General features: G+C 35.5%; 2 protein-coding genes across 7 annotated transcripts in view; one reads left to right on the top strand and one right to left on the bottom strand.

Moving 5' to 3' along the window:
- MPLKIP (M-phase specific PLK1 interacting protein) overlaps positions 1–8,399 on the top strand; it is a 67,467-nt gene extending 59,068 nt beyond the window's left edge. For 2 of the 3 annotated variants that reach the window (XR_013995370.1, XR_013995372.1), the window contains 2 exons: positions 7,630–7,775; positions 8,193–8,399. The gene's annotated coding sequence lies outside the window, so the exon portion shown is untranslated. The remainder of the gene's footprint in view (positions 1–7,629; positions 7,776–8,192) is intronic. The other variant, XR_013995371.1, reaches the window with a different exon arrangement.
- Positions 1–20,722, bottom strand: part of CDK13 (cyclin dependent kinase 13) — a gene marked incomplete at its 5' end in the record, with an annotated part of 105,780 nt that overhangs the window by 22,456 nt on the left and 62,602 nt on the right. For all 4 annotated transcript variants that reach the window (XM_081080024.1, XM_081080026.1, XM_081080025.1 and 1 more), the window contains 4 exons: positions 4,094–4,171; positions 4,271–4,372; positions 16,328–16,384; positions 18,390–18,579. In XM_081080024.1, coding sequence (XP_080936150.1) covers positions 4,094–4,171; positions 4,271–4,372; positions 16,328–16,384; positions 18,390–18,579 — 427 coding nt within the window. The remainder of the gene's footprint in view (positions 1–4,093; positions 4,172–4,270; positions 4,373–16,327; positions 16,385–18,389; positions 18,580–20,722) is intronic.

The following is a 20,722-nucleotide window of genomic DNA, read 5'->3' as shown; positions in this document are numbered from 1 at the left end:
TGCCTTCATTCATCCAATTTGTCCTCACCTTTAATTTTTCACTCTCTTTAGCCATCACTTTTTAATCCATGCTACTTCTATAGCAAAGCTTTTGTAATCTGCCTAAGATACTTTCTGGAACAAAGCAAAATACAAATAACTTGAACAGTGTAATAAAATAAACCTCTTTAAGGCAGATTCTGATTAGTAATCCAACCCTTGATCAGTTTGCACATAATTGTACAATACAAACTCTAGACCTCATCATTCCTGAGACTTTAGATGGGAGAAATATCCCAGCATTACTACAAATAAGATGAGGGAGAGAAGTATATATTAGGAAACTTACATTTATTTCATTCTCACCACCCTCAACATACTATTAGTCCTGTTTTACTTGTGAAAAAAAAAAAACTTAGAACATTTTGGAACTTACCCTAAGTCACAAGAGCAGTTAGTAGCTGAGAGGTCATTAGAACCAAGGTCTGAGAGATTCCAAAGCCCACCCCTTTCAATATACTCTGCTGCCTCCTTCAAATCAGGGAGACTTGTTTCTTTTATCGGAAACTTCCTTTATTTCTCATGTTTTCAAAATAATTAATGCTACAGAATCAAAGTTGAAGCATCTTTTTCTGTTTTAATAAATATGTGCTATCTTACCAACAACACAAAAACAATTTGAAATATATAACCTTCCCTAGCCCTCTCACATGTCCACGTTGAGATGAACAATTCCAGACTCTTGAGGTGTTCAATTTGATTTACTTAAATGGGATCAAATAGAACATAGCCTTCTGGAAAATTGCTCTTGTAACTATGTTGCTTTTTTCCAAGTCAGTATCTCCAGATCTACCATTTCCTTTTTAATAACTGTACACTAAGTGGATCGACTGAGCTTTCTTCTTTTGCCATATGGGTCAGTTACTGACTTGACATGCTCATAAAATAACTCAAATATATTTGTGCCTCAGGATTTTCATTACTTTGCGCCGTTCCCTCACTTCTTTCAGATCTCTGCTCAAATGATATTTTGTGGGGCAGACATTCCCCGACTCTATCTACAACGCTACCTCCTAACAACGCTACCTCCTAACGCTTTTCTACCGTTTCCCCCGAAAATAAGACCTAGCCGGACAATGAGCTCTAATGCGCCTTTTGGAGCAAAAATTAATATAAGACCCAGTCCTATATTAATTATATATTATATTATATTATATTATATTATATTATATTATATTATATTAATTATATTATGTAAGATCCAGTCTTATTTAACTGTAAGATGCATTAGAGCTGATTGTCTGCCTAGGTCTTATTTTCGGGGAAACACAATATATTTATTAATTTATTTGTTTTGTCTGTCACCCCAACTAAAAAGTAGAAAAAGTTGGGTGCCAGTTTCCAGGCACTGAGGATACCGCCTTGACCTTCTGTTGTATCCTGAGAACCTAGTAACTGGCATACAACCAGCAATCAACAAACACCGTTCAATTAATCCCCAACTTGAAATGTGCTCTGTGTGATATTCTAAGGTCCATATAAGCTTGCTTTATTTCTGGACTTCCGATATAATTCCACTGGTTTATCTACGTATCTTGTGCCAGTACAAAATGGTTTTAGTTACTATAATTTTGTTTTAACATATGATATGCCAAAATTTCCTCCTTTTTAAGATTTTCCTCATTATTTTCATTTTTATCCCGCCGAATGAACATTAAAATCAATCTATAGAACTATAATGATACAGAATAATCTTTAAAAACAATTAAGGCTTCCTAGCCAAAAAATAAGATATGCCTCACCAATAGTTATTCAAATCTTCTTTACAATTTTAAGTGGGACATTACAGTTTTCAATATTCCTGTGGTATATATGGTAGTGGTTTTTTAAAAAGCATCTTTCCCACCCACTATGTTTCTAACTGGTTATTGTTGGTTTTTATTTTGTTTTAAGCTATTGCTTTTAGTATATGTGTATTAGTATATAATATATATTAGTATATTGTGTGTGTGTGTGCATGCACACACACACAATTTTCTTAACACATGTCATTGTACCAAACTTTTTATTTAAGATATTTCAGGTGATTCCCTTGTATGTTGCATGCATGCATATATGCAATGTTATATGTAATTTATGACAATACTGCCTTCATCTTTCCACTAATTATCTCTCATTGGATCCCTTTTCTAACCCTACCAGATAACTGGTTAGTACTTCTAAAATACTCTTAAATAATGATACAAGAAGACAACGTTTTTTCATTCTTGTCTTTATTTCTAGTAATTTACCAATAATTATTCAGGCTGTCAGCTTGTGATATGTATTTTTATCAATGTTAAAGAATCATCCCTCTACACTTCCTTAACGAGCAGTTTATATTTTCTAGCAAGTGCCTACTGAACACCTACCAAGACAAACATATTATTTTATTTCTATTAAAATGATGAATTACAACAATAGACTTCTTAAATTGAAACATCCTTGTATTATTGGGGTAAAATCTACTTGACTATACAAGTTAATTTTCTAATGAAAAGCTGGACACTACTGGCTAATCGTCTTTAGAATTTTTGGACTAACATTCTGTAGAAATGTTTCATGTTTTCTTTGTCAATTTGGTGTTTATGTCATATCGATTTTGTAAAAAGTTCCAGAAAGTTTTATTTCCTAGTACTGAGAATTGGTTAAAAGTTTAGATGCTAAGGTAAATTGTCTACATTTACATTTCAGTTTTACCACCATGATAGTGTTTTGACTCTGGACAAATTCTTTACCTCTGTAAGGTTCAGTTTTCTTAACTTTAAAAAGAAGACATAGAGTTGTCATGAAGCTTAACTGAGGCCAATTCAGGTGAAAGTCTTAAGAGTAGTGTTAGCATCATATATAAACTAAATAAATGCTAACATTAATAGATGCCCTAGTATCTAATACAATAAGGACAAACGGTTAAGTGAAAAAATAGGTTAAGGTAGTCACTTAAAAAAAGGATACACAGATACATAATTCAAGTACATTATTTTAACTGAAAATTTATAAATGTACATTTATTCTTCAATCTTTCTGACAGAGAGCCAAGGCCTAACAGAGGAGTCACTGGATGGGATTCTGCATTAGCTTTCTTGCACAAACCATACCCATAACATATCATCAAGGACTTAAAAGCAATCTGAGTATAAAGTCTTATACATTTTCTTTCTAACTTATAGTTACTTGCCCATCCCTAATTAATTTGACAGCAACTTTGTTGTCTTTGTAAAGCATTGCATCTGTCTATATTTAATTACTGACAAACATACAATAAAAAGTTGGCATAAAAAACTGGAAACAACTACCTCTTGGTCATCATACCCTTCAACTGGTGGGATAAGTATATAATCTTACTAAGAGTGGTAGCCTACTAGCTGCAGACATTCAGCTTGCCATGTTATTAAACTAGTATTATTTACAGAAGGAATGGAAAGCATCTATTAATACAATAAGTCTGCTGAAGAGAAAATTCATAGAATATTGGTTATCTGTCCCTCATAGTAATATTTTTTCTAAAAGTTTTCAACCACATTTTGAAACAGTCATGCAAATTTACAAGTTGCAAATTCACATTATTACATATGAAAACCAAAGCTCTTTTTTAAAAAAAAAGAAATTTGTTTTAAAATAGTAGATGAAGAAAAAGGTGACTTATAACCTAAGTCCAACAATGGGCTCCAAATAATGAACACCTATGCTAGTGGATATATGCATATATTTTGCTGTGTACACACATACATATAGATACACATAAATATGTATGCATAGATGTATATAAAAGTTATTTCTTTACAATATCCCAAAACATTAATTCTTCCATCCTGTCATACTTAACAAAAAATTATCTACCATTCACTCTCTCATATTCATTCCTTTCCAGCCTTATCTTTTCAGCCTCAAGCCCTTTAATATCCTTAATTTTACTAGATCAAGTATTGAAGTGCATGCACTCCAGTTTCTCCTCCATTCAGCAATCATTAGTCTGACCCATACTGTTCTCTTCCTGAAAACAGTCTAAAAGATTTACAAGTTCCTGTAGAGTATAATAATCCCCACCCAGCAAATATTACAATGATGAGCTTACCTTATTAATTCCAGTTGTGCAAGTTCCTGATTTGCTTGAAATATAGGTTTTTTAGTGAAGAGTTCACCAAGGATACATCTAATGGAAAAAAAAATACCCACCATTACCAAAGGATATGATTTTACTTTACTAACAGAAGTTTCATGTAAATTAAACCAGTCAATAAGCCTATCTTACCCACAGCTCCATACATCAATAGCTGGTGTATATCGTTCTTCTCCCAACAGCAATTCAGGTGGACGGTACCATAAAGTGATGACCTTGTTAGTATACGGCCGACTGAAAAAACAAAACCAACTTTGGAGTTAGTATCTGTTAGAATAAGAGAGATTCTCTTAGGAAATATTATTTTGCCTAATCAAAGCATTCCTCCAATCCTAACTAAAACCACTTTTATATGCCTACCAAATACAGACATGCTATGACATCTAGTATGTGGTCATAAAATAAATCTGAGAGCAATGTGATTGACTGAAAAAAAAATTCCCTTAATATACTATAAAAAAAGTAGTTGGCTGGTTTTAACTGGTCAAAGAAAGGTCTTTTTAATCAACTCAACTGTTCAGCACTGCTTTTACTTTCCATAATAACTTTTAAAGGAATTTAAAGGGAGTTGATTTTGACCAAATCTGGCAAATTACTAACGTGTAGCAAGATAATTCAAACTGGAACCAAGTAACAAGTTTTGAACTTGGCATATCTTTTGCAATCTATGATTTCAACCCATTTTAGTATGTGAATAGTAAGTACAGAAATGCAGATCATAGTAGTTGAGGTCCACGATGCAAAGAACCACGAGCAATAGGTATGTTACTTTACCAGATGTTTCCTTTGTCACCGTCTGTCTAACAGAGAGGACATATACACATGGTTACCTCTTTATCTATCACAGAAGAGATTATCTAGGGAGTTGTATTAGGGACTAGGTTGACCACCACAGTATAAATTCTCTGGCAAAGTGTTTTCAATCTTCAGAGAATGATCATGTTCTAGCTGATTCACTCAGAAGTGAGAGGTGGTTCTTCGACTGATCTGTAGTTAGGATTACATACTTCAGAGTGATGATTTATGTCTTTAAATGCTAAACCTCTCTTTCTGGATATCCTCCAAATAACATGGATGCAAAGGCCATGTCATGGGAATTTCCCCAGGAAGGCTGGATTCCAAGACATTCACTTATTTTGGCTTAAATCTGGACTAGTTTGGGGAAGAAGGAAAAGGAGCACATAATTTATTTATAAAGCAATTTCCTCTTGCCAATTGTAGGTCTGAAAATCCAGTTAGCGTAAGAGCTCAGCGGCCTATGTGCTCTGCCCCCCACGCAGGCAAAGTTCTCCAAATAATTTAAACTCTGGACATCACAGCATTACCACAGATAGGACTACAGTAACAGTGTGCCAAACTCAAGGAAAAAAGGATAAGTGACCTTGGTATAAATTGTGGAAATAAGGAGGATAGTATAAGATGTATATTTTCAAGAGCAAATTAGGATTAGAATTTTCTAATAATATTAAAGTGATTTTGTTTGTTTACCGGCATCATTTATCTTCATATAATAAGATCTTTTAAACTCTAGTTACTCTAATTAAACTGGACTTAATCATCTTTTAAAAATATGTTCACCTCTTTATGCTTAACTCCTTTTAAATTTGAAATTCCTTATTTTTTATTCAAATTCTATACCTTCTTCAAGACATAGTGAAAGACTCATCTCCATAAAGTATAATCTCTATTTACAATAGATTTATTTGCACATCCTTAAATTTGTATCATACTTACCACTGTATTGAAAACTATTTTGCTTTCTATCTTCCCAGAAAGTCAAAAGAGCCCAGAGACCATCTTTGTTATGAACCCTACACACAAAGCCCAGATCAATGCCTTGGTGTGCATGGCCCTGCAACTTTAGGTGACACACATGAATTAGCTAGCTGGGGGGGAGGACAAAGTTTGTGAAATTATGATGACTAGTTTTCTAAAACATTTCAAGGGTCTATAAGCATATGAAACCTATAATCTTGTTACTAAAGTGCAACTATATAGTCTCAAGAAAATGTTTAAATTAATACAAATCTATTTGTAAATAGTTAATTTTCGAATCCTTTTATGTTTAAAAAAGGTTTCTAAATTATATTTTTTTAAAAAGCATGTTGAATTATGTGGAGAAATTACACAAATTAAGGTTACTAAATTCTACTGAAAAAGGAGTACTTAAATAAGATTACTTTATATACTATGTATCAAGTTTCAGGCATCATTTAAAATATAGTCATCCCTAGCAGTTAAAATTAGACTAATTTTTTTAACTCTTACAGTATCAAATTAATAGCTTTTCAAAATATTTCCAAATGCTTAGTTTCTGTCAGAATAAAAATAAGAACTAAGTAAAGGCTGAGAAATAATTTCAATAAAACAAAGTACCATCCTGCCATTTTTCTTTACGGTCACTGAAATATCTATAGAGTAGAGATCAGAGACTCTGATCAGAGATCAGAGATCTGTTCAGTGACAGATTCCATCACTTTGCCCTTAGACATCCCAGGAATTCAGAAGATTGAGGCGATAAGGAGAGGTGAAATATGGCTATGGTCTTCCCTACCTTAGGGCCTGACAAGCAATACTGTATTCCCCCAAGAAACCCGCACTGCCTTACGGGTGTATTCCCAGGACAGCAGGTGACTCAGCCTCCTTCCTATCTGGTCTAGATAGATAAAACGCAGAGTAGATGCTCAGAGCGAAATCCGAGGCCCTTCAAGTATTTGGGGGTTCTGGATAATCCCAGTTAAAATTTACAAATTAGAGTTGCTAACTTTGTTTAAAAACCTTCTAAGAAAGAAAAAAGAATCACATAGAAGGAGAATACCTAAACAGGTTCATTGTCTACTTTTTCTCATCACCATGTAAATGAGACAATGGAATTGGTCTATCTTTCATAGCTGTATCTCTAATACCTAAACCACAGGTATTACCTAGGTCAGTGTTTGGCATAGAGTAAGCACTTAATATTTTTAATTGACTGACTTAATGCCATAACTACATAACAATAAACACAATCCTTGTTCTGAGGTCCTTTCCCTCTTCCTTCCGATTTTCACTCCCACTTTCCTCCTTTTGATATTTTCCAAGAACAATAACTTTTAAATTTCTGTATCATAACATTGTTACACAGAAACAAAAGTATTTTTTTCAATTGATGTCATCTTACAATCATTTTTCTGTTCTTATTACACATGCAAACTTAGAAGTCCTTTATGTACTTGTATCTTAGCACATCCAAAAAGAAATTTATTATCTTTCGGCGCAAACCTGCTGCTTCCTGTCTCCACAAGCAGCTTTACTGTTTATGGCAGAGATTGCTTGCTGTCTTCTAAAATCTGTTCTTCCTTTCTTCGATAGTAGTTGCCCACCTACACTGCATTTCCCATCCTCACTGTAGTTAGGTATGGTCACATGACCAAATTCTCACAACAGAACATGAACATATGTGATCAGCACCATTTTTTGTCTGGCTCATAACACTCCTCCCTCTTTTCCAGCTTCGGGCTGACAGAGATGGTGACAGCCTTGGAAGTCATGTAAAAAAGATGGCAGATCTTCCCACTGGGATCCCTGAATGACTGTATGAAGCAGAATCACCACTTGATCTAATGATATGGTTAAATATTCTTAATTATACACCAAGGTAAGCAAAAACACTCAAATTATGAAGTGAGAAATATATATAAACTTCTTATTCTTTAAGCTACTAAATTTTGAGGTTCTCTTTGTTATAGCAGTTTACCTTATCCTAACTAATAAACCATTTATCCAGTTGCTTAAACAGAAATTTTGTAATAGGAATGGAGGCTAACAACACATTCAACCATGAAGTTCTAACAATTCTACATCTTAGATATAATTCATCTCCATCTTCCCAACACCTAAGTCCATTCCCTAGTTTTAGCCGTAATCATACTACCTAGGTTTACTGCAACCATTTCCTGATTGCCCCTGCTCCCAGACGTATAAGGTCAGTCCATTTTCTAAAGTATAGTCAAAGTGATAGTATAAAATAAAATGTCAATGTGTTACACTTTTAATTCCCATTGTTGCCTTCTAGAGAATATCCATAAAAGGCTTGCAGAATTCTTTATTACTTGGTTCTTGCTCCAATCACACAGAACCACCGGTTCCCTGAGAAGACTGAGCAAATGCTCATTTTCGAAAGCAAGGAGATAAAGCCAGGAAGAGAGCAGAGCCAGCAAGAAAACTTTCAAGAAGACAGTGGTGCTATAATTATGCTTTAAATGTTTTTAATAAACAATTTAAATAAGATTTTTATTAAGCTAGTCTTTAATAAACTTTTAGAAGTTAACATTCACAATAGACAATGAAAATGATTGTTTTCAAGTCAAGAAAATACTTTTGGTGATTTATTCCAAAATTTTGCAAACTAGGTGTCATACCTCACTTTCCACCCTAGTGTTGAATGAGAAAGAAGTAAGTTTCAAGAAAGTTTGCAGACACAAGGCCCTTAATCATATGAGCAAATGCCAAGGTGGGTGGAGTCAGCAGAGACCAAGGCCAGTTTTGAATCACCCAATTAATAACTGTTCACAGTATTATCAAGAAAACATTCCATGTTACGATTAGGATGCTGTCTTTACAAATGTAAAGACAAAAGGAAAAGGCACTTTCTACAAGGACATTTAAAGCCCAGAAAATTAAAGTACTATTATTGTAATATGAAAATACACCATCTAAAGTTTAACATATTAATGAAAATCCAGAATCCCCAGAAATGAACATTTCAAACTTGGTCTGCCAGGTTTGGCTAACCGTTGCCAACATTCTAAAGATGATCCTGTTTAGATCACAAACAGAAAACGCAAACCAATGTGACACCACATGCACGATGCTTTATTTTTTTCTTGTGGATTTTTTAAAAATTACATTCTTGAGGATAGCTACCCAATGTTTTCACAAAAAGCAAATTCACTCCTACTGAAAAAGAAACAGGACTGAAAAACATATGGTCAGGTTCTTAGGTTACAGGATACATTAATACACTTTAAAAAGCGAAACCTATTTAGTACAACTATACAGTGGAATGTTATGCTGCTGGGGGAAAAAGAAAATGAACCACTCCAATTTATTCCCATAATTAAAGTTAAATTCCAAGCAACAACATCCATAACCTAGCATACACACACACACACACACACACACACACACACACACACACACACACACACAATCCCTCTGACATTAGATGAGAAAAACAAAACGAAATGCCAATAAACTGCTATTCTTGGATGTCTAGAAACAAAACTTTGTAATGATCCAGAAATAATGGTCTCAACGTTAAACATTCTGAATTGCAATTTCTACTATACATCTTCATCCATAAATCTCATTAACAATTTTTGAAAAGAAAGCAGAAACTATTTCTCGGGAATAGTTTGGGACGTAACACCTAAAAAAAACCCACTTCCTTCGTCTTTTTTTAAAACCATCTACCTTAATGTGGCTAACAAAATATTAAAACGTAAAGTCATTAGACTTTTATTAATAAATCTTTCATGTGAAATCTCGATTAATTTTAAATATTTGATGGTATCAAAATATTTCTCATTTGTAAGACCTTTTATTAGATATTCAGGAAGCTTTAAGGGAGATTCAGAAATGAAAACATCACATACTTGCTAATCTGCTGAAGACTAAATGAGCATACATTATTTGGCACAAATAAAATACAATATTTGAAGGATAAGATAACACCGACAGTGAAATTGAGCAGATGATTTGCCACAAAAGACTATTTGCCATCAGCCTAATGGTATCTCCAAAGCTGACTTTAGAGGCCCCTAGAGCTCTCCACCTGGAAGATACTTTTAGGTAGCCCAGGTTAGGTCCAGAGTCTTAACAGGGAAGCACTCCAGTATAATGAAAGTAAACAGCTTTTCTGACAAAAGACCCAAGTTTAATTCTTACTTCGCTCTGCCACTTACTGTGTGATCTTGGAAATACACTTAAGTTTTATAAATTTTAGTTTATCTTTAAAATGTGCAGAAGAATAATATCGACACTACCCATCTCAGAGTGCTGCTTTCTCTTAAAATAATTCTTGTGAAGGGGAACCATATAAAGTACCATGAACAAATGCTAGTTAAGTTTGTTCCTTTCCTTAAATGAACTTTTTTTTTTTGGTTGTTGAGAGCCCACTGGCCCATGTGGGAATCGAACCGGCAGCCTTCGGAGTTAGGAGCATGGAGCTCTAACCGCCTGCGCCACCGGGCCGGCCCTGTTCCTTTTTTTATAAACAAATACTGACTGAAACTCTGAGCTAGGCACTGCACTAAGTAAGCACTAACAGATGCTTGGACCAAAGAACCAACTGACTATGGTTGTAGCTATTTAGACAGAGTCTTAAAGTTCTGGAAGCAATATAAATTATAATAATATACTCCAAGTACTACATAAAATAATGAATACTTTTCTCTGAACACATAAACGAAGATGTGCCTAGTGTAGCCTGTGGGATTCAGGGCAGATTTCGAAGGAAGTATTGCCCAACTGCACAATGAAGGAAAAACACAAATCTTGTCAGATGGAGGTAACTCGAATTATAATTCCATACAAAAGGAAACAACTTATTCAGATTCACAAGGTAGTCAAGAGCTCACCTTGTTTACTGAACTGCAAATAGTTCAACATTACTATTATCCAGGGGGCAGGGGATGGTAGTTGGTCAGAATGGCAAGGGAAAAGATTGTTAGGGAGAAAGACCAAAGGCAAGAAAATGAATTAAATTTTATTTGCCATGTTCTATGTGAGACATATCTATATATGTGTGTGACTGGATACCTTTAACTTAAGTGGGGAATAATGGAAAAGGAATAGGCGTTTTTCTGGGAAATGTGAAGACAGGGTTTGTAACAGTATGTTTTAAATTTAAGGTACCTGGATCATCCAGAGGGGTCCAGTAAACACACAGGTTTAGAGATCAGAAAAAAGATCACGGTTTGAAATTCAGATTTGTCAGTTTTCAGCACTACGGGAATTAATGAGATTCCCCCTACATGAAGAGGGGTCACAGTACCCTAAAGAAATGAATTGCCTTTCCCATTTTATATACTCGAAACATAATCTACTCCATTAGGACCAAAGGAAGTACAATTTAACCTTGATCTTACAGTTAACAATGATCTAAATGAGATTTCCAGTCCTGAAGCTTGTTTAGTCACCTTCTTTATTGTCATTCATGTTCTGAGTGATCTTTATATTCCAAGGTTCCAATATTGCCCAGGGTCTCCTAGAAGATCCTCTGTGTGACCTAAAATTCCCAAAGCCCTCTGCACTAAACTATACCAGCAGAGTCCGCCAAATCAGGATGACCTTTACCCGGATCAAAATCAATGAAACAGTTACTAAGAATGTATTTTATGTTTCAGGGCATATAAAATACAAAAGTTTAAAAGATAGTCCCATCTTTAAAGTAACTGCAATTCTAGCTTGAGTGAAAAGACAAGAACACAAGTAAAGACCAGCATCAAGGAGGTAATTTTATCCTAAATATAATCTCACCGAGTTCTTCGGCAAGTAGGAAGAGGTAATAATACCTCTCTTCCTTCCCCATTAATACCTATACACATAGCTTTGGGAACATTTAGTTTTGCTTTTAATGGCAATTTTATTAAAAGCCACTAGATGGCAATACTGCCTTCAAAATGTTCTAAAGACTTATTTTGATCACATTAATTTTTAGAACCATGAAAGATGTTTTCCAATACCTTATAAATAAGGGTTTTTAGAGACTTTAAGTCATTCATCTTAAAGTTGAGAATAATGAGGTCTACAGAGATTAAGTGACTTGCCCAATATTCTACAAGTAGTTAAATGGCAATGTCAGGACTAAATTAGCCAAAGTTTCCCAATTTAGGCCTAAGGGCTTTATTATGTTCCTTGCATTAAAAAAGTAAATTGTGGTAAGTTATAGTTTCTTCTCTAGAAAATGAAATTAATTTCAGCTTATATGGAAGGCACATACTTTTCATATGGCACAGTAACATAAAGAGAATTTACTCCCATCATTTGGAAAAGCATTGGAGCAACCACTTGTTAAAATAAAAACTCCAGTATCAGAATGTGGGTATCTTCTGGAAGACCATATATTAGCCTAGCACAGCATGAATATCAGAAATCCAGTTAGCCCAGAAATTTCACCCTTTCTCTCCGATGAGATTTTCTTGACTTCAGAATCTTTTCTGTCCCCAGCTCCAACAACAATGGAGTGACTAGCCGTGAGTAAAATGTCCTCCAGACTAACAGGTGGATGGGAAAAGAGGCAATGTTCTGAGAATTCAGATCAAGTAGATAGTCCTCCACTGATGACCAGAGAACAAAGGCTGGGCTGGGGCTAGTGACTGGCTAGCCCAGTGAGTGTCCACCTATGGATTGCCTCCTATATAACAGGGTATAAGCCACGGGCCTCAGCTTCCAGGAGAGAAAACGAGATTCACAGACAGGAGACATGAAATCATCATTCCAGAGGATAAACAATGAAGCTCAGAGGAGTCGGTGATCAGAACAGGAAATTCAGCAACCTGGCCACCAAGGTGGGCTGAGAGGCTTGGTGTGGGGCCTAGGGAGCCGTGCCTGAAGGGTTAAAAAAGTTTTATAGCAAAAGTAGTGCTTGGGGAGGATTTCAAGGATGTTATGAGAGTCCAGGAAATAGGAAATGAAAAGCCCTGCAAGCTGCTTGGGAAGGAACCAAGGGCCGCCTCCACCCCCTCATTCTGTTCTGGAGGAATAAAGTGAAAAATAATTAATTAATTAATTAAATTTAATAAATAAGTAAAATAAAATAAAAACTCCAAAGAGGGTATATCACTGTGACTAAAGTCTCAGGAAAAGTTGGACTTAAAATAGCTAGCGAAAAAAATGAACTGGGCAATGAAAAACTGGGGCAAAAACCTCTGTTCTCAAGTTCTGTACTTCCCAACACCAAATGGAACGAAGTATGAATACTGACGTTCAAAATGAGAAAATGCTTCTTCAAGTTTAAAAGAATCATTTTCCCTCTAATTTTAACCCAGTGGTTTTCCTTCTTTCTTACATTGTAGCACACCTGACAGGAGATCCATATTAGTAACACTCCCTCAATGTTCAATTCTTACCTACTAGCTGTAACTCCATCAATTTTTCTCAAATTCAAAGAAAGAGTTTCCAAATCAAATGAGTGGGAATGTGGATGATGCTACAAAGTGGCAAGATGACATCTGCTCTATTTCAAAACAAATAAAAAACCCTGCAATAATTTCTTGACCACTTCAGTTATTCTGTCTCTAGCTAATTACTTAGAAAATACTTCAAAGTGACTTAACATTTTGATGAATGTATTATGGTAAACCCCTACCTTTCTTTCTGCTTATAACAAAGAAATGTGAATGAAAGATCATTTGCTGTGTGTTTATTTGAAGGAATATCTAGAAAATTTGGGACAATACAGTAAATCTGTTAAAGGCAGATTTCAGTATGCTAGAAATCACTATGTTATTAAAGTTTACTGGAACAATAGATGTATTTTAAAGTTGTTCCATTAAAGTAAGCCTACTTTTCTGATTTTAAAGAAATTGGAATTATCCAAATCTGAAAAAAGAAAAGCTTTAAAGGAGTACTAAACCCCTGAAGGATAGGACATTTGCTTATAAAACAAACTTATACACCAAATTTTACCTTACAAATTTGATTTAGCAGAAAAATTCAGTATACACTATCTATAAATGCAAAGTTATAAGATTTTAAATTTCCTACTTCTTTAAGCTCAAAACTCCTGTATCAATTCAGCAGGACGAGGACCGTATCACAACCTGACATTTAATTAAAACCCAACATTCCATTTAAAAATATTTGATAGATAAAACTTGGCTTTACATGGGCAGTGGATGGCCCAGTTGGTTAGAATGCGAGCTCTGAACAACAGGGTTGCCCATTCGATTCCCACACGGGCCAGTGAGCTGCGCTCTCCACAACCATACTGAAGACAACAAGCTGTTGCTGAACTTCCGGAGGGGCAGCCGGATGACTCAGTTGGTTACAGCGTGAGCTCTCACCAACAAGGTTGCCGGTTCACTTCCCACATGGGATGGTGGGCTGTGCCCCCTGCGACTGGACGTGGAGCTCAGTTGCACCTTCTACAACTAGACTGAAGGACAACGACTTGGAGCTAATGGGCCCTGGTAAAACACAGTGTTCCCCAACACAATATTCCCCAATAAAAAATTTAAAAAAACAACTTTGAGTCAAATTTTGGATTAAGTAAACATTTGGACCAATTCACTTTTTTTCCTTCAATTTCTACCATGAAGCACCATTATATAGGATGGAAAGAATAAAAAATTGGGAGGTGGAAACCTTGAACTATATACTCTCTTGACTCTGGCAACAAATATATTTTTTTTATTTTTAAACTCACTCAATCCTTTCTGGGTCTCAGTTTTCTCAAATGCAAAATGAAGGTTGTAGCTTTTAAGCTCTAGAATAGTTTTAAACTTTAAATAAAAAAACCAACTATACGACACTTTCTTAAAATATTAATTAGAAGCGTAGTAGGTAAAACAAAACCAAAAAAACTCTGGCTAACGTAGGTAGAGGGACCTTAGCCGTGCCCATTAACAACACATCCATACCACAGTTTCTGAGGGGTTTCATGGACCTCAAATAGATCCAAAGCACACCATTTAAAAACCTCTACACACTAAACAATGAAAATAATTTTCAGAATGATGTCACAGGCACTGCAAGTTTCAAAATAAACAGATTTTTTTCACTCTAAAAAAATTCAACGAAAGAGGATTTTTTTCAATTAACCAGGAACTGGCAAAGAGTCAGTGAAAGTACATACCTATTTCTAAGAATTCCAAATAAGTGATATTTCATTATATTAAATATAATTACACTAAAGAAATCTGTGTTGTCATACATAAAAAAATGTCAGAATTAAATATATATCTAAAAATGAAGAAACAATGGTGTCTAATAGGAAAGGAATGGGCTAAACTAGAGCTTTATTAATCTCAGTTAATTCCAGTTTATTTACATATAATCCACTACTTCACAAAACAATTTTATTTTGAAATTACATATTAGTTCTAACAAGACAAGTCATATTTCACTACTACTAGGCACAAAAGGAGCCAAAGTGGGAAACATGCCATCTTTAGCCAGAAAAGCGCCACAAAGAGAAGCTATATACTGAACTTCCTCACAATAATTTGTTTAAATAAAAAGTCCTAGGGAGCTTAAAACAAGCTGTAGATATAACTAATTTTTCAAAAAGGAAGTCCAAAATAATAATTAAAACAAAGTTTATAAGTTTCAACATGCAATATAAAAAGTATATACTACGGCCGGCCAGGTGGCTCAGGCGGTTAGAGCTCCATGCTCCTAACTCCAAAGGCTGCCGGTTCAATTCCCACATGGGCCAGTGGGCTCTCAACCACAAGGTTGCTGGTTCAATCCAGTCCTGCAAGGGATGGTGGGCTCCGCCCCCTGCAACTAAAATTGAACACGGCACCTTGAGCTGAGCTGCCGCTGAGCTCCTGGATGGCTCAGTTGGTTGGAGTGTGTCCTCTGAACCACAAGGTTGCCGGTTCGACTCCTCCAAGGGGTGGTGGGCTGTGCCCCCTGCAACTAGAAACCGCAACTAGACCTGGAGCTGAGCTGCACCCTCCACAACTAAGACTGAAAGGACAACAACTTGAAGCTGAATGGCACCCTCCACAACTAAGATTGAAAGGACAACTTGACTTGGAAAAAAGTCCTGGAAGTACACACTGTTCCCCAATAAAGTCCTGTTCCCCTTCCCCCAATAGAATCTTAAAAAAAAGTATATACTAAGGTTTTTCACTAAATACAAAAATTACAAACATCTTAATGTCTCAACATGCAACAGAAATTTAAGTATAAATTTCTAAAAAAGAGTCCTTAAGTTCACTTAAGTTACATTTAAAATGGCACATTTTAAAAGAAATTACACTGATCTCTAAGTGTTTAAAAAAATTATTTTAAAATTGAGATAAATGTGTAAAATTCTGTCAATCCAATTATTGTATAAAATTTTACTACTCCATGCATTTAACCATGAAAAGTAGATTTCCCTTTCCTTACACAAATAAACTATCAATAAGGTGATCTTACGATAGCTTCTAAAACTGGTCTCCAGTGTCTATATTTATTTGAAAGTACTCTTACCTTTCTTCTGAGCTATATAACCGAGCAAGTCCAAAATCTGCAAGTTTTATCTGCCCTCTGGTGGAAGTAAAATAAAATGAACAAAAGGTTATTAGTCTCCTTTGAATTGATCATACACAGTCATATATTATTCCCAGAGCTAATCAAAAATACACTCATATAAACTTGAACTTTGATCACACTGCAGTACCTAAGGTACTATAGGAAAAGGCAAGTAGAAAAAGTCAGGATAAAATAAGGTAAAAAATCAGTACTTCTCTGAGTAATTTCAGCTACTATAATACTAGTGCTATTTTTATTATTATTACAATTATTACAATAGTACTACTGTAACAATATTTCAGTACTATTTAGTTCCTGTCTACAAAAGTAGACTTCAATGAAAATAAAATGAGATAATGTCTACTATTTAATAAGACAAATTATCTGTTCAAGTCAATAATGCTCAAGAACTAAACCACTGTTCTAAATTTATGTTTAATTTTCCATTATTCAGAGGGGCTAGGTGCATAGAACACTTTATATCAACTAAAATCAGGACCAGGCATACTTCATTAAACTTAATAAATACCAATTACAATGGAATTATCAGAATTCAGGCTATGTTCTCAGTAAAATATTCACCATAAGCTTTGTATGTTTGTATGTATGTATGTAGGTATATGTGTGTATGTATGTCTGTACACACTTCAAAACTGTAATGACTGTTTTTTAAAAAAATTCTAAAATCCATTCTTACACTAAAGCTAAAATCATACTAATTATTAGAACATCCATTCACATTATTTGAAATAACAAACAAGAAAGTCAACTACTAAGTATTTTACGTATATGACAAACTATTACTGGAAGTTAATTAACTAAAGTATATTTAACAGAACTTTAGAAATACCCCAAGCTGTAATATTGCTGACTATGTTAAAATAGTTTGAGAAATAAATACAAGGTGTGATCAAAAACTACAGTGAATGCTGCTGCCAAGTGCGATCCAACGGAAAGGCAGGGACCTCCAATACAGAAAGTGGTGCGTCGAACCTTAATAACCGTGTCTGACAAGTTTCAACTTGTTCCGTGCATTCAGTCAGCTGTGAACTACAGTTGAAAGAAGGTGTGTTTTAAAGTGTGCCATAAATAGTGTTTAAGTTGAAAATATTGTAAAAAAATTATATTTTTTCAAAAATATTTAAAAAAATAAATAATAGTAGAACCGAAAAAAAAAAAATTAAAAAAAAAAAAAATAAAAATAAAGTGTGCCATAAATCATCCTCCATCATGACAACACTCCGTGTCACACGTGGCTTCTGGTATGCGGCAAATTCTGGCAAATAAAAACATTACGGTGTGTCCTCATCCACCTTATTCATTGGATCTGGCACCATGTGACTTCTGGCTCTTCTCCAAAGTCAAAATGACCACGAAAGGTAAACGTATTGAATCAATTCAGGACATGGAGGCAGCCATGACAGCATTATCTACAGACATGAAAGAGGACTCCCAGAACTGCTTCATAAAGTGACAAGAAGGATGGAATAAGTGTGTTCGACGCGAGGGGGTATTTTTTCAGGGGGATTAATGGCGATGTGTCTTTTACTATAATAAATTTTCATTAAAACATTCACCAGATTTTTGGATCACACCTTGTACAATTGACCCCTGAACCACATGGCTTTGAACTGCATGGGTCCACTTATATGCAGATTTTTTTATAAATAAATATTGTAAATATATTTTTCTATTATTTTCTTAATAACATTTTCCTTTCTCTAGCGTACTTTATTCTAAGAATAGAGTATATAATACATAAACCATATAAAATATGTGTTACTCAACTACTTAAGTTGTCAGTAAGGCTTCCTGACAAGGTCAACACGAGGCTATTAGTAGTTAAGGTTTTGGAGAGTCAAAAGTTACACACAGATTTTCAAATGTGTGTGTGGGTGAGAAGTTTGGCACAACTATCCCCAGAGTTATTCAAGGGTCACCTGTAACCTAAATTATAAATCCTTTTAACAAAATCAAGACATACATTTTATAACACTCATTTTGAACATATATATCTTACCTGTTGTTTAGAAGAATATTTGAACATTTAATATCTCTGTGCAAAAAGTTCTTCTTATGACAGTAATCCAGACCTTCCATGAGTTGTCTCATAAATGACTTTATGTGATTTTCATTAAAATGAACCAAGCCTGATTCCAGTAGTCCCATCAGATCATGGTCCATATATTCAAATACCAGATAAAATGCACCTACGAACGAGAATAATTAAAACATTAAACATTTTTATTCTTACGACTTTTCTATAGGTTCAACATTTTTTAAATAAAATTCTGGGGTGAAAATATATCCCTCAAAAGAGGTGCTACTTTGTCACTTTAATAATGTCTTTCTTTCTATCTGAATGTAATACTAGTTTAATACAAACCAAGGGCACATGATAACCCAGTTTGCTTCTCATCAACAAAATTCTTATGATAGAAAATGAACCCTGCTGACTTCCACATTTCACAGTTTCTGGGTGTGATTAATATAAAATAAATTCTTAACTGTCTTACATATCGAACAAATTGTCTCTCAGCAGAAACTGAATAAAATCAGTGTAGCTCATCAAACAAAATTTAAAGGTGGTAACAGAATTCTTTTTAAATAAAAAAAATATACATATCTGGGTCCAGTTGGAATTTACATGACTTCCTTCAAGCCTTCAACAAACATATAATAGAATTCTGTCTATACAGCTCCAGAGCATTTGAAATCACACAAATTACAACGTTAAGTTATAAAACCAGCTTAATCCTGCTACCAAAACATAAAATGACATAGCATATACACAGCTGTACATGTGAGAGACTCAAAAATCTTACATGAAGCTTGCACAAATTGAACCAAAAGCTATACCAAAAAATATCTCAATCAAGCAGTTTAGTTTAGCAAATCAAGAATGGGAAAGCTAGAAAGCCTGGAGATGTCATCAAAATGGCGGAGTGAGGTGAGCCTCTGTAACGCTCCCCTGGAATTTACAACTAATCGAATAACTCCACAAAGGACTCCCTGCACAGCAGACAGGTAAGACGAAGAGGCCCACTACTGAATTCACCTCAAGGAGGGCGAATCATGCGAGTGGGGGAGGAGGGAAGGGAGAAGTGCGGAGATGGAGCCGCGTGGGCGCCAGACACAGACCTAGCTCAGTGCTCCGAGCTCGCTGCTCCCGGAACTACCGCAGCTGCGGGAGAGGAAAGAACTCAAACTGCTAGGGCTCCGCTTATGGCCCACAGGGCTGAGGGGGCAGCATATAACACGGATGAACCTAAGGCTCACAGCAGAGACCTCAGAGAAAAGACTGAGGGAAGAAGGCTAAAAACGGTGGTTTAAGCCCTCACTGCCGAGCAGAGAACGGAAGCCTTAGGCACTGAGACTAGCCGCCCCCTCCATACCCTCCCAGAGCTCACCCCGCCCCCTCCTGCCCGGTGCTAGAAGCGGAACAGTAGCAGTGTTAGATGAAAAGAACAGAATATTAGCTGTTCTGAGAACTGTGGACCGCAGACACAGATTTGCAGCCCAACCAGTTCCGGCAAAGGGGTGGTCGGTGCCATTACTCTGGGCCACCTCTCACAACTCACCCCGCCGCTGGCCCCACCTATCTGGGTGGATCGGTGCAGGAGTAAATAGAACTGCTGAAACATACAGGCTCTGAATCTGGTGCAGAAAAAGCTTTGGAACTTCAAAAGCTCTCCGCATCCCCATAGGGACGTGGCGCCCTATGACCCAGGAGAACTGTTAACAGAGGAGAAGCTCGTCTCCCAGGGAATCCCCCCATTGTGTGAGAAGCTGGAATAGTGCAGAGAAAACATAGCACTACTGTGAGAGAAAGGGGAAAAAAGGCTGCAGTCGGAGAGAAAATAAAACATTCTACCAACAAGTACTGGAAAACAAAAGAAAGATCTCTTCTTATCAACCTGTTGCAGAAGCCACTCCTGTAGATGTCTAGGAAGAGAAATAATAAATCAGTAATTGCCATGAATAACCAAGGCAACAAGACAGCTCTGAAAGAAAGTGAAAAGTCTCCAGAAACGGAACTTAAAAATATGGAAATATGTGACGTAAATGACACAGAATTCAAGATTGCAGTTATGAAAAAACTCAACGAGATGCAAGAAAACACAGAAAGGCAATTTAATGAACTCAGAAAGACAATCAAAGAACAACATGAGCGTTTTAGGAAAGAGATTGAAATTTTAAAAAAGAACCAAGTGGAATTTCTGGAGATTAAGAACTCAATAGAAGGAATTAAGAATGAAATAACCAGCTTAGATAGTAGAGTTGACCAGATGGAGGAAAGAATCAGTGACATCGAAGATAGAAACCTGGAAAGAAAGAGACTTGAGACTTAAA

The sequence above is a fragment of the Rhinolophus hipposideros genome, assembly GCF_964194185.1.
Source record: "Rhinolophus hipposideros genome assembly, chromosome: 18".
NCBI classification, from domain to species: Eukaryota; Metazoa; Chordata; class Mammalia; order Chiroptera; family Rhinolophidae; genus Rhinolophus; species Rhinolophus hipposideros.
This window is presented reverse-complemented; position numbering and strand designations above follow the sequence as displayed.